The sequence below is a fragment of the Terrapene carolina genome, unplaced genomic scaffold (assembly GCF_002925995.2).
Source record: "Terrapene carolina triunguis isolate 2854851 unplaced genomic scaffold, T_m_triunguis-2.0 Scaffold66, whole genome shotgun sequence".
Taxonomy (NCBI): Eukaryota; Metazoa; Chordata; order Testudines; family Emydidae; genus Terrapene; species Terrapene triunguis.
In genome coordinates, this window is record NW_020664417.1 from 55,988,481 (window position 1) to 56,003,182 (window position 14,702).

The window sequence follows — 14,702 nt, forward strand, 5'->3', positions numbered from 1 at the left end:
GAAAATGGATATAATAATTGCTAGATTTTAAGGCCACAGGGAACAATTTGATCATCTAGTCCGATCTCCGATATATCACAGGCCATTAAATTTCACCCATTTATTCTTACCCTGATTCAAGTAATTTGGCTTTGAATAAAGCATACCTTCCAGAAAGGCATCCAGTCTGGATATGAAGACATCAAGACATGCAGAATCCACTACTACCCTTGGTAGCTACCTTCTTCCAATGATTAATCATCCTCACTGATAATAATTTGTGACTTATTTCTAATTTGAATTTGTTTGGCTTTAACTTTGAGCCATTGGTTTTTGTTATGCCTTTCTTTGATCAATTAAAGAGCCCTTTAGTAACCAATATTTTCTCCCTGTAATCAAGTCTCACAGACTTTAAGACCAAAAGGGACCATCATGATAATCTAGTCTGATGTCTTGCACATTGCAGGCCACAGAACTTCACCTACCCACTCCTGTAATAAACCCATAACCTCTGGCTGAATTATTCAAGTCCTCAAATCTTGATTTAGGACTTAAATTACAGACAATCCACCATTTATTCTAGTTCAGACCAGCAAGTGACCTGTGCCCCATGGCGCAGAGGAAGGCAAAAAAGCCCTATGATCTTTGTCAATCTGACTTGGGGGGAAATTCCTTCCCAACCCCAAATATGGTGATCCTGAGCATGTGGGTGAGACCCATCAGCCAGACACATGGGAAAGAATTCTCTGTAGTAACTCAGAGCCCTCCCCATTTAGTATCCCATCTCTGGCCATTGGAGATAGTCCTAATAGCTGTCACAGATGGGCCATATGACATTGTAGGCAACCTCATCATACCACCCCCTCCATAAACTTATCAAGCTCAGTCTGGAAACAGTTTTTTTTTTTTGCCTTCACTACTGCACTTGGAAGGCTGTTTCAGAACTTCATTTCTCTCATGGTAACCTTTGTCTAATTTCAAGCCTAAAATTATTGACGGCCACCTTATATCCATTTCTTCTTGTGCCAACATTGGCCCTTAACTGAAATAGCTCCTCTCCCTCCTGGGTGTTCATCCCACTGATGTATTTATAAAGAGCAACCATATCTCCCCATAGCCTTTGTTTTGTTAGGCTAAACAAGCCAAGCTCAATAAGTCTCCTTTTGTAAGGGAGATTTTCATAAGAATGGCCATACTGGGTCAGACCAAAGGTCCATCTAGCCCAGGATCCTGTCTTCTGACGGTGGCCAATGCCAATTCAGAGGGAATGAACAGAACAGGTAATCATCAAGTGATCCATCCCTTGTCGCCCATTCCCAGCTTCTGGTAAACTGAGGCTAGGGACACCATCCCTGCCCATCCTAGTTAATAGCCATTGATGGACCGATCCTCCAGGAATTTATCTAGTTGGTTTTTTTTTTTTAACCCTGTTATATTCTTGGCCTTCACAACATCCTCTGGCAAAGAGTTCCACAGGTTGACTGTGCGTTGTGTGTAGAAGTACTCTATTCCTCTGATATTCTAAGAAGCCCTTCTCTGCAGCTGTTCCAGTTTGAATTAATCTTTTTAAAATGGGAAACCAGAATTGAACACAGTATTCCAGATGAGGTCTCACCAGTGCCTTGTATAATTGTAATAACATGTTCCTATCTCTACTGGAAACAGTTTGCCTAATAAAGCTTAAAATTGTATTAGTCTTTTTCATGGCCACATCACATTGGCGGCTCACAGTCATCCTGTGATCGACCAATACACCTAGGTCTTTCTTCTCCTCTATTGCTTCCAACTGATATATCCCGTTTATAGCAACAATTCTTGTTGTTAGTCCATAAGTGCACAACCTTGAACTTTGCACTAATTAAACTTCATCCCACTTCTAATTCTCCAGTTTTCAAGGTTATCAAAATCTTCTTGTATGATATTCCAGTCCTCCTCCATACTGGCATTATCTCCCAACTTCATGTCATCTGTAAATTTTATTAGCACATTCCCACTTTTTGTGTCAAGGTCATTCATGAAAATGTTAAATAATAGTGGGCCCCATCACTGATCCTTGAGGAAATCCACTAGTAGCTTCCCTCCAGCCTGAAAGTTCACTTTTCAGCATGACCTGTTGTAGTCTCTCCTTTAACCAGTTCTTTATCCAACTTCTCCAATTTCACTAATAATTTTCCATGTGGAACTGTATTAAATGTTTTACTGAAATGCAGGTAGATTAGATCTACTGCATTTCCTTTGACTAAAAAATGTGTTATCTTCTCAAAGAAAGATCAGATTGGTCTGGCACGATCTACCTTTTGTAAAACCATGTTGTATTTCATCCCAATTACTGTTTACTTCTATGTCTTTAATTACTCTTTCAAAATCTGTTCTGAGACCTTGCATACAACTGAGGTCATATTAATGGGCCTGTAGTTTTCCAGAGCATTTTTTCCCCTATATCCCTGTTCCTATTAACCATCCTGCCATTGCCCCCAGCTCATTACCCTTATTTAAAAACCAAAGCAAAGTATTCATTTAGGTGTTGGTCAGACCTAGATTATCTTTAATATCCACCCTGTCCTCAGTGTTTAACAGTCCCATTTCTTCTTTCCTTTTCTCTTTTTCACCTCTCAAGTTTCTTTGAATAAGCTAAAAAGATTGAGCTCTAAGCCTCTCACTGTAACACATTTTCTCCAGCCCTCAGATTATTTTTGTGGCTCTTTTTAGCACCCTCTAATTTTTTCACCTCTTTTAAATCATGGACATATGAACTGTATGCAGTATTCTAGTATTGGTCTACCAGTGCCACATCCCTACTCATTACTTCTTTGTTTTCACATACTGGGATTGCACTAGCTCTCTATATTTTATGTTGTCAAAGTGCTCCTAATGTGGACAAAGGTATTCTGGTAAAGCTGCGCTTTGTTCTGATATAGTAAAAGCATATTTCTCCTCTACACTTGAGCAAAACAAACTACACAGGTAACAGTACAGCTTTGCCAATATAGCTGTGTTTATATTAGGGACTTCTGCCGGCACAGCTATGTTGGTCTGAGATCATACCGCTGACTGATGTAGCGATGCTATCAGACGTCTGTAGTGTAGACATGGCCTAAGATACCTAAATCTTTTTCAGAGTCATTGCTTTCCAGGATTCAGTTCCCCATTCTGTAGGTATGGCCTGCATTCTTTGTTCCTAGATGTATGATCTTGCATTTGGCTGTATTAAAACACATTCTGTTTGTACCAAGCTTATCGAAAGATCCAGATTGCTCTGTATGACTGCCCTGTCATCATTATTTACTACTCCATCAATCTTTGTGCATTCCTTATCAGCAGTGATTTTGTATTTTCTTCTAGATCACTGATAACTAGCCTTAAATTCTGCTCTGGAGACCTCACAAATATAGTCTCTGAAAGTTAGTAAAACAATCTACTGAATCACTTGGGTGCACATGACATTTCCAGTGCAAACTACATGTTAAGTTTGCACTGAAATGATTTCTCTTGCCACTGGACTCTTCTGTGCATCCACCTGGGGCAGACACCAATCCTGCTTAATTATTCTTAATAGTGAATTTACAGCCTTTTAACTGAAAACTTGTTTATAATCCTATATCTTCAGGAATTTAAAAGTGTTCAGCTAAATTTAAAGACAATAGGCCAATTCTGGCCCTTGCCACTAAATGCCATGAAGATGCCACCACCAGATGGGGGAGAATTTGTCATAACTGCAATCAGTATCTCCCGTGCTCTAAGGACAGCCTTGATTATGTATTTGCTTAAGTAATTGGGAGTTATTTATTTCTTCATATGGCAAAGACATGAATTTTAATGAACATAATAAAAAGCTCCAATTTCCTTTTTTTCCATTGCCTAAGCTGATTTGATAAGGAACTACAGGAGCATATTACTTTAATAAAAAATAACCCCACCATGAAAAGGAAAAAGTTTTAGAAATACATTTTGAAGTGACAGATCTTATATTTCATTTTTTAAATAAATTAATTATTTGTCAAAACTAAAAAATAGGGAGAAACATTTAAAGCATTTCAGTTATTAAATAGTTATTAAACATTTGGGGTGGAGAAACAAAAACCTAACAGCGTTCCCACCAATATGTACTAGCATTATTAACACCACTAGTGTGCAGTGATTTGGAAATATTGTTTATCGGATGCTGGAAACCCAATAGGTAAGCACAAATCTATTTTGTTTAAAAAAAAAAAAAAGTTCTTATTCTCTCTCCCCCACTCGAAGTAAATTCAGTTAAACAAAGGGATCATTTCTATCAGAAGACAAAGGGAAAAAGCAAGGGTTCTGAGAAGAACCATGAGATTGATTACAGTGGGCCTTATAGTGACAGACTCAGAGAGCTGAATCTATTTAGTTTAACAAAGAGAAGACTCAGGGGTGACATGATTACATCCTCTATAAGTACGTATCTGGGAACAAATATTTAATAACAGGCTCTTCAATCTAGCAAAGAAAGGTATAGATAGCACAATCCCATGGCTGGAAGTTGAAGCTAGACAAATTCAGACTGGAAATAAGGTGTACATTTTTAACAGTGAGAGTAATTAATCATTGGAACAAGTTACCAAGAGTCATGGTGGACTCTTTATCACTGACAATTTTAAAATCAAGACTGGATGTTTTTTCTAAAAAACATGCTCTAGGAAATATACGGGAGGAATGCTATGGCCTGTGTTATAGAGGAAGTCAGACTAGTCAGAGGTTCTCAAACTGTGGTCTGTGGACCACCAGTGGTCCGCAAGCTCCATTCAGGTGGTCTGTGGATAGTTCCCTCTAAGGTGCACACCTGGGCGGCTGCACGTGAGAGACTGAAGGGCCACCTAATTAGTCGAGTCACGCCTGCACGGCTCCACTAATTTAGGTGCCTGGACCCTGGAAAAGACACACATATAAGGTGACGTGGTGGCCTTGGCAGGAAGAGGGGGTAGGTGGGAGGGGCAATGGGGTGAGAAGAGGGGATGGGGGGGGGGAATTTGGGACGTGCAGGGCTGCGGCGGCCAGAGAAAGAGGCGACTTTCCCCAGCTCCAAGGCTGCGACTGCTGGGGAGAGACCTCCCTCTCCTTCCCAGCCCCAGCTCAGGGGCTGCTGCGGCAGAGGAGAGAAGGCATATCCATCGCATTAGAAAGGTAAGACTACTGATATTAAAACAGGAGTTGTGTGCTTTTATTTGTAGAATAAAAAAAACAGTAATTATTATTAAGTTTTTTTAATATAGCGCTTTTATCCAAGACACTTTTCAATAGTTAGCTAACGGTACAAACAACATTTGGAAAGATTATTAAGTGGTCCGCCAAGACCCTCAGCAATTTTCAAGTGGTCTGCAAAAAAAAGTTTGAGAACCACTGGATTAGATGATCCCAATGGTCCCTTCTGGCCTTGTAATTTATGAGCCAAATTTTGACCTGGATTTGCCATACAGTTTTCTTTTAAAACTACTCCCTGTGCAATAAAAACAGTATTTTCTCATATAGTAAGAGACTCACTTCTCAGTGGCTGCTTTCGACTCATACTAACCTTATAAGAACACTCAGTGCACCCAATGGGGTAACCAAGGTTGCAGGTGCAAAGGCATAGGCAGCAAAGTTGGCAGCCTCCCCTACTCCCACTAGAAAAGAAACAATATTAGTACAGAAAAAAAAACCTGTTAGAAGTGTTAAGATGATGGGCACTAGACAGAAGATAAGATGTTTGACAAGAAAGGTAGGTAGTAAAATAATATTTCTTATTATCTACACTAATGTCCAAATGTATTCAAAATTATATATATCTACCAATCACTGCTGGACATAACCAAAATAAAGATATTACAGAGTTAATGCACACACAGGAACAATTTTCAAAGTACTGTATTGGTATATTAAAATGTAATAGTAATGGTAGCAGGGAGGAGAGCTTTTCCACGTACTGCTATTTTCCTCTTTCCATGCAACTCCAGTTTGCATTCCTAGGTTTGTTTAACAGAATTGGGGGCAGGAGGGAAGAGAACAAAAGTCAAACAAGCCTCAAAGTTACCTCAACTAGTCACTAAAGAAAACTCTTTATTCCTCAAGATGCAAAAAAGAGTTTTGGAAAGCAAAAAGAGTACTTTATGAAGCTGAGGAATCCTGGGTACCAGAATGAAATTTGGCATAGAGGTCTTTGGCAGGGGAAAAAGGTTGTCTTTTTTCCCTTGAAGTCTTTTTATTAAAAATTTCAACACCCTGTAACAGGGTCAGCACGCGCCTCTTGTGGGCGCCCCTTTTCTCTGGCCACTATACCTGCAATCACTGTCCTTTTCACAGGGGGCACCCACCTCTTGTTGATGGCCCCCTTTCTTTCTGTTAGGTGTGAGCCTGCTTTTTCTTTTTTTGGTCTTACATAAGGATGGGGCCTGCCTCTCAAGCATCCCCCCAGCTACTGGTTCTCTCGGCTGGTCTTCAGCAGCTCAGCCTTCCAGACAAGCTGCGCACACTGTCCCCCCCCCCCCGGAGTACACAGTCCTGAGTTCTTATCACAGCCCTGGTATGGGGTCACAGCTCTTAGGCAGCTGGTGGTGTTTCAGCAGGCCTCCCTCGGCTCAGTCTTCAACCAGACCAGCAGAGCCCATCTCGGTATCCTTGCTGACCTGGCCAGGTACTGTGCTCAGTCCCCCTGGGCTTCAGCCTGCCTGCACTGACCTTCTGCTGGTCCTGCTGCTCTTCCCACAAGCCAGGAACACAGTCTTCAAAAACCTTCCCTGGGCTTCAGTCCTGTCTGCTGTGAGCTCTCCACAGTGAGCTATCCACAGTACTGCTGCTCTGTTCAGCCAGCCAGTCACCCAGTCTTCACTCCTCAGTGAAGAAGTGAACTTCTCTGCTGCTTGTCTTATATAGGGCCCTTCTGGCCCCTTATTGGTTGCTGCAGCCGCCCCTCTGATTGGCCACTCTTCTGCAGCCACTTTAGGCTGCCTGAAGGATTTCTCACTGCTCTATTCTGGGGCAGGGTGATGCAGGGCCATGAGGCCTTTAGCAGGGGCCTCCGGATCTAGTCCTCCCTGCCACACACCCCTTTTAAAGTTATACACATTGCTCTGTTTTAGATGTAGTTTAGCAGAGAAAGGTAGAAACATTTTTACTGTGACTCACTTGACAGTAATCCTGCCCACCAGAGCCATTCCTTCAAGTAAGAATATCCACCCTGTCCTGAAAAAATAATTTTTAATATTAGAAAAAAAAGTTAAAATGATGCTTCAAAATTCAGATTTGTAATAAATATTTCAAATTCTACAGATTATAAAACTTATTCAAATTTAAATAGTTAAATTTGCATGTGCAATGCTCAGTCTGTAGGGGATATGGAGAGAGTCAGCTACACCTAATTTTGAGTTATTCTTAAAAATATAATTGTTTAATATTAAATTCTATTATTTCAAGTCCTGTATCTTGAACATGAACTTTCAGTATACGCATGAAGGGATAATAAGACTTCATTAATTAGGATTACTCATATGCTTAAAGTAAAGCATATGTTTAAATTATTTGCTACATCAGAGCCTACATAGCTATCTATACCGAGATGCATCTGGAACATGCTTAAAGTTCCATAAAACTTGGTTTTTTACATAAAAAGTAAAGCTGTTACAGCTATCCAAAGCTTTTTCATCCAAAATACAAACAAGTTATATATTGGGAAATCCATTTTTCCTCAAATACTGAGAACATCCAGAATGGTAGGGTATTATATTTTGCAGGAAACATTGCAAACAAAAGAAAAATAGCAAACCAAAACAAACTCAAAACCTTCAAAAAAGGATTTAAGTGATAATTCTAATACCAGCATGGTGGGATTTTCAAAAGCACTTCAAACTAGTCTAATTCTATTCCTATTGACTTTGATGGGCCAACTCACTCTTACTGTAGAGATAATTCCTGTACTACACAGTTGTTAAAAATATTGCCAGCAAGTTAGCTGGTAAGTTTTTATTAATATTCGTTTTGAAGTGACTTGTCCTAATAGCTCTTAATTTACAAAAGTAGAGTTCAGTTCTCTTCAGACTGCTCTAATTCCACATCCTGCAAATCCACAAGTTAGGCACGTATTCAAACACCTACTTTTATAACTGTATTATCATAACTCAAGTGTTTCCCTCACTCATACTGAAAGGGAAGAAACAGCAAAAATCCTTTTTTGGGAGTGGGGCAGAGAAAGAACTTTTAATTAAATAGATTGATTCTTTCTGTCAAAGATAAGCAAGTAAACATTTCTTACCAGCTCTGGTGACTCCCTTGTCAGCCAGTTGCAGAAGGCCCTTCTTTTTCAGTATAAAGCTGGAGCCAACAAAAATACTGGAACTTATTGCCAGGGCCACACCCACATAGAGCCTATATTTGCTTCCCGCAGATGTGGAAACACTCAGGTTTGTTTCATTGGAATGGTTGACTGGATAGGTAAAGAAAGGGGCCTGTGTTTCTGACACATTGATGATCTGGCACCATGCTTCATAAGAGTCACGGCAAACCAAAGAAAGAACAGCACCTGGGGAACAGAGTGAGGGGGAGGGGGGGGAAAAAAAGAGACTTTTCCTCTGTAAGATGCACGACAAAAACAAATGTAGAAAGCATGATACACAGCATTTAGAAAACCATCTAGTCCTCATATTGGTATTTTATATATAAAAATAATTGTAATAAATTGTGACCTGGTGAATGGGCACTAACAGGCCACTAACAAAAGTTTAATTGCAGCTTGACTTGCTCCACCCTTAGGAAAAGAATTGGGGAGGGCTGGAGGCTGCTGGCCAATCACGTTTTCCAGCAGGTGGTGTAAGGAGGACTCCACAGGTAACTACTACAGGTATGTCTACACTGCAATTAAAAACCTGCATCTCGCTTATGCCAGCTGATTCAGGCTCGTGGGGCTCAGGCTAAGGAGTTGTGTAACTGTGCTATAGATGTTCAGGCTTGGGCTGCAGTCAGGGCTCTAGGACCCTGTAAGGTGGGAGGATCCCAGAGCCAGGGCTGCAGTCTGAGCCGGACTGTCTGCACCTCAATTAAACAGCCTGTTAGCCCTAGTCCTGTGAGCCCAAGTCAGATGGCAGGGGCCAGCCGTGGGTGTCTAATTGCAGTGTAAACATACCCTACAGGACTGAAATGGTAGCCCTGTTTTTTTAATTTTGTTTTCTGGTAATTTAACACCAGTTTAGTTTGGGGTGGTTTTTTTATTATTGTTTTTTTCAAGTAAATGTATGGAACAAGAGCCATAAGAAAAACTACAAATGGTCAGGATTTTGGGCGGGGGCGGCGGGGGAGTGGCAGAGTGATGGAAGGAGAGGTATTAATCACATGGTCCATAACTTTGTCTTTTTACAATGATGCTAAGTCCATTTTATTTGTTAAAGATTTAAAGATTTTTGGAATGCCAAATACAGTTCATTTACAGCAAGCTGTATTTGTTAGAAGCAATATTGACATCCACTGGGTACTTTGGATAATGTAAAATAATGAGACAAAACTCTGAACATGTTAAGGATGCACAGTGTCTGTGATCCATTAAAGAAAAATCCCTATTTGAACCGTCACTGAGTGGATGTTCAGATGATCTCTCCTGACCTGTAATCAAGTGTAATTGCTAATTTTAATAAGTGTTGGGCTTACTGAAGGGTGTCTCAGGTTACTCCCCATTCTGAAGCAATATCTACACCCCTGTTTAGGTACAAAGGCACATAGTATAAGCACCTATAAATGGACAGTAAACTCTCTTTTTAGCAGAGGCTCAAAAGAAATATACCATTGTCAAAAGAACTCCTACCCAAAGAGAATGACATCTATCTGTATCAGTTTTCAGTTGATTCTTTAGTTTCCCACCCATGAACAACTTTCATACCATCTAACAATGAACTTTTAATCATTCCAAATATATTAAGTCACTTAGGTCAGTGTAGGAGGATCCCATGTGAACAAAACTATTCCTTCTCAATGACTACCATGAAAAATGTCTTTCATTTATCAAATCAAACCTTTGTTGAGTTTGTAAGATCATAAAGTATATGAAGGGAAGTTGGAATCACAGTATGTGCCAGCGAACAATTGTGTAGATAGATATTAATATCAAGGCAGTTATGATTTCTGATCTAAGTTTAAAAATGTGTGCAAAAAGAAGTGCCACTATATAAATCAAAAGGTCCTTTGAGGGCTGGGGAAAGAAACATCATATAGTCATGATTTCTTAGTGACTCAGTATGCATCACTATTCTTTTACCCACCGCTAGTGATCTAATGCTGGCAGTGGGAAGGAGGAAGATTAGACTGAGGGGGAAAAAGTCAGACAAATGGAGTAATCTTACCAGATCCAACTGATAGGCTTCTTTTAAGGAGTATTTTACATTCATTAAAATGGGTCTCTGAATAGCATCTAGTTCCTTTAATGTCCCCACTACTGGACATTTAAAAAGTAGCCATATGCATTTGCCACGAATATGCCTCCTCACACATAAATACAGGCATCAGGCTTTGACTTAAAGCTCATGACAACAGTAAAGAATTTCTGAGTTAAGCTGCCACTTCATCCTTAAGTTATCTTATTGCTCTCAGATTTCAGCTAATCATGTTATATTAATGAATGTTTAAGCATTTACTACCTGACCTACTAGCCTCAAGTTAGTTCAAACTGTTAATCCTACTTTTCAAACTGGCATCAGCCACAGCTGCGCAGGTTTAAGAATCAACAGTACTACACAAGCTCAAGAGTATCACATGCTCTATTTCAGTGCTCTTGGTCACCCTAGAAGCTGCTTGCTTTATATATTGTTTTAGAAAGGTACTTTTTTAAGATCATCTTTGTCAAGGTCATACATTAGTGTGCACCTAACGTAAGTGCTATATTAGAATTCAAATTTGATCTGTTATTGACCATTCAGAAATCAAATACAAGACAGAAATATGACTTTTGCTTTGCTGATGTCAAACAGTGAATCATTTCTAGGACCAAGAACAAAAACATCCACTATAGTTCAATACTGGCAAGGAACTAATCATTTTCCAGTCTGCTGAAAACTTCCAGCAGATGTTAAACTAGGAGAGCGTATCATTAGCAGATCCCTCTTTAAAAGAACAGAGACATTTTTATGCTGATGGATCCTTATTTTTCATACAAAATTATGGAAAATTACTTTTGCTCATCCTATTATAAAATTCTAATGTGTAGTAGCTGTTATCTAGCTAATTAATTTCTCTTTAAATTAATGCTAGACTGTTTATAATGAAACACTTTTTGCTTAATTTGTAAGAGACCTAAAATTTACTATGATTTAATGAAATTAAGCAATTTATTCCCCACTTCTCAACTTTTAAATTAGATGAAGAAAGCCCAATTGTTATTATATTCATTTATGTCATTTTATCAGTTGGCTACTTTCCCAAAGCTGAAGAAAATTATGAGCAAAACTGATTGTGAGAAAAAAATTAGACAGAAAAATGTGATAAAAATTGGGGGTTCTTTAAGAAGAGTTTATTAGATGCCAAAAGCCACAATTCCATAATGAAGAGAGAACAACTTTGGCTAAAAGCCCATCCAGATTCAGTGGCAAAGTGAAGGCAGCAATTAGAAATAAAAAAAACAAGATATAACAAGTGGCGAAAAAGAGAAATAGGTAGCAATCAATATAAATTAGAATTTATGAAGTGCAGAAAATTGATAAGGAAAGCGAAAAACAGGCAGATCCCTGTTCAAATCCCTTCTAGGGAGAAGAGTAGGCTTCAGAGCCCAAACTGTAATGTTTACGCAGCTATTTTCAGTGTGGTAGCACAAGCCTCTCCCCCTTCACTTATAGGGAGACTGCCTACTTAATTCAGGCTTTGTGAATTGCCGTTTTGTTCCTGTGATTTTTTTAAGTGTCTAAAAGTTAAGTGCTGCAACACTCAGTGTTGTAATGCTTAAGTCAGGGGTAGGCAACCTATGGCACGCATGCCGAAGGCGGCACGTGAGCTGATTTTCAGTGGCACTCAAACTGCCTGGGTCCCGGCCACCAGTCCGGGGGGCTCTGCATTTTAATTTAATTTTAAATGAAGCTTCTTAAACATTTAAAAAACCTTGTTTACTTTACATACAACAATAGTTTAGTTATATATTATAGACTTATAGAAAGAGACCTTTTAAAAACGTTAAAATGTATTACTGGCACGCGAAACCTTAAATTAGAGTGAATAAATGAAGACTCAGCATACCACTTCTGAAAGGTTGCTGACCCCTGGCTTAAGTCCTTCTATGGATCTGGGCCCTGGTGTCCACGTTTTAAAAAGGAGGTTGAAAAATTAGAGATGGTGTAGAAAAGAACCACCCAAATGATTCAATATGCCTTACTGGGAGAGACTTAAAGAGCTCATTCTGTTCTGTTTACCATAAAGAAGGTTGAGAAATGAGTTGATTATAGTCGATAAGTACCTACATGGGGAGAAAATACTGGGTACTAAAGGTCACTTTAATCTAGAAGAGAAAGACACAACAAAAATCAATGGCTGGAAGATGAAGCCAGACAAATTAAAATAAGAAATTTGGCACAAATTTTTAGCAGTGAGGATGATTAACTATTGGAACAAACTACCAAGGGAAGTGGTGGATTATGCATCTCTTGATGTCTTCTAATCAAGACTGAATGCCTTTCTGGAAGATATGCTTTAGCCTAATATATGCTATACTTTAGCCAAACAAGCCTTCAGGCTCAATACTGGGTGACTGAGTGAAATTTAATGCCCTGTGATGTACAGTCCAGACTAGATGGTCTAATGGTCCCTTCTGTCCTTAAACTATGAATCATTAATAGCATTTCCCTCCTTTTTGTTTTGCTTGTTGTTTAGAAGCTGGTAGAGTTTAAACATATTAAAATAGCCTTATTAATGTTATTTAACAATCCTATGTTCAAAAAACAGGATTTTAGATTTACATGACCAGTTTGATGCCTAACTTGCCTAAATGGGAAAAGGAAATCAAACTAGAATAACATCACAAGTAAGAGAGGAAATTTGGAAAGAAACAAAATATATTCCATCATCTTACAGGCAACAAATCAAAATTCAGCCATTGGAAAAGAATGTTACAGCTTGTAAGATTGCTTGTTAGAGCTAATTGTAACATGACTTACTTGTGCTGATATTAACACGATTTTTTTAAAAAAACAAGTTTAAAAAACAACAAATGTAGAAATAGACTAAGTGAAAATAACAGGATAGATACTTTTTTTTAATAAAACTTTAAAAATCCCTGTAAGGTGAGAAAGAAGTAGATAACTCAGGAGAGGGGCCTCATTTGCTCACATACAAAAGTTTCTTTTCCTATTCCTCTAAGCCTTTCATCCATTCTTCAACCCTTTTCCTGTACATACAGGAAATGGACTGCTAACTGCCACATACAATTGTTTATTGTACTTTGTACAGGTCAGGTATACTGCCAGTATCTGTTTATTCAGATACAGGTAATGTTTATATTAGTTAAGTTGAAAGTGATGACTTAATCATAAAACAATGCAAGACTAAAGGTTTAGTGCCATTGTGAGAAGTGAATACAAATTTAGATCCCAATCCTATAGACGCTTACACATGTGGGCACTCACATGTAAAGTTGAGCATTGAGTATTAGTGTTTACAGCAGTGTTTTTCAACCTGTGGTTCACAGACCCCTGGGAGTCTGCAGACTATGTCTAAGATTTCCAAAGGGGTCCACACTTCCATTCAAAAATTTTTAGTGGTCCACAAATGAAAAAAGGTTGAAAACCACTGGTTTTCAGGATTGGGTTCTTAATATTCAGTTTCACAGCTTTGAACACGCTGTATGGAAAAAAGTAAAAGCCATTGAAGAAGAATGCTCTTTATTTTGAATTAAGAAAAAAAAAAAAGACAGTAATCAGCTGGGAGGTAAAAAAAGTCAGAACATTTTTAATAGAGTCTGTGGGTTGATATCAATCAGCAGAAGTGGCATTCTTTATCAGTAAAGGGAAGCACAGCCTCAGTAAGCACTGCACATCCAAGCTGGTCAAATCAAAGTAGTAAACTGTTAAAACTACTACAAAAGCAGCAATGAGGGCAGGAAAAAAAAGTGGGAGAGAGTGGAACAAAGTTGAAGAAGAAATGGTTTCTCACCTCTCTTAACTGTTGTTCCTAGGAATGTGTTGCATTTGTCCATTACACTACATGTGTGCATGTCTTGTGCACTGGTGCCAGAGAGTTTTCCCTAGCAGTACCCATAGGGGCGGCTTGGTGTCCCTTGTTATCAAACCTGAAGGTAGAAAGGGGCAGAGCCACTTTGCCCATCCCTCAGTACCTTCCTACCAGACTCTTAGATGAAAGACTCTGATGCATTGGGGAAGGAGGGTGGGTCATGTAATGGATATATGCAACTCATCTCAAAGAAAACAATTATGGAGAGGTGAGTAACCATTTTTAATTCTTCGAGTGATTGCATATGTCCATCACAGTAGATGACTCCCAAGCAGTTTCCAATAGAAGTGGGGCTAGGAGTCTCATCAGAAGAGGGACTACAGGACTGCTTTCCCTACAGTTGCTTCTTCTCTTGATGCGGTGGTAAACACATAATGTTTAGCACAAGCATACACTGAAGACCATAGTGCCACTCTGCAGATGTTCACAACAGGGACATTTCTCACAAACACCGTGGTGGCTGAGTGTGCTATGGCTGAAAGTAGAATGGCTGAAAGTACAGAGTGCTTTTCAGGAGGTGCGATGCCCTTCATATTATA

General features: G+C 39.2%; 1 protein-coding gene across 1 annotated transcript in view; it reads right to left on the reverse strand.

The window, feature by feature from the left end:
- NIPAL1 (NIPA like domain containing 1) overlaps positions 1-14,702 on the reverse strand; it is a 71,866-nt gene that overhangs the window by 15,193 nt on the left and 41,971 nt on the right. Inside the window, exons 3-5 of the mRNA XM_026648122.1 lie at positions 8,225-8,491; positions 7,102-7,158; positions 5,513-5,603 (exon numbers count right to left, since the gene is read on the reverse strand). Of these exons, the coding sequence (XP_026503907.1) occupies positions 5,513-5,603; positions 7,102-7,158; positions 8,225-8,491 (415 nt within the window). The remainder of the gene's footprint in view (positions 1-5,512; positions 5,604-7,101; positions 7,159-8,224; positions 8,492-14,702) is intronic.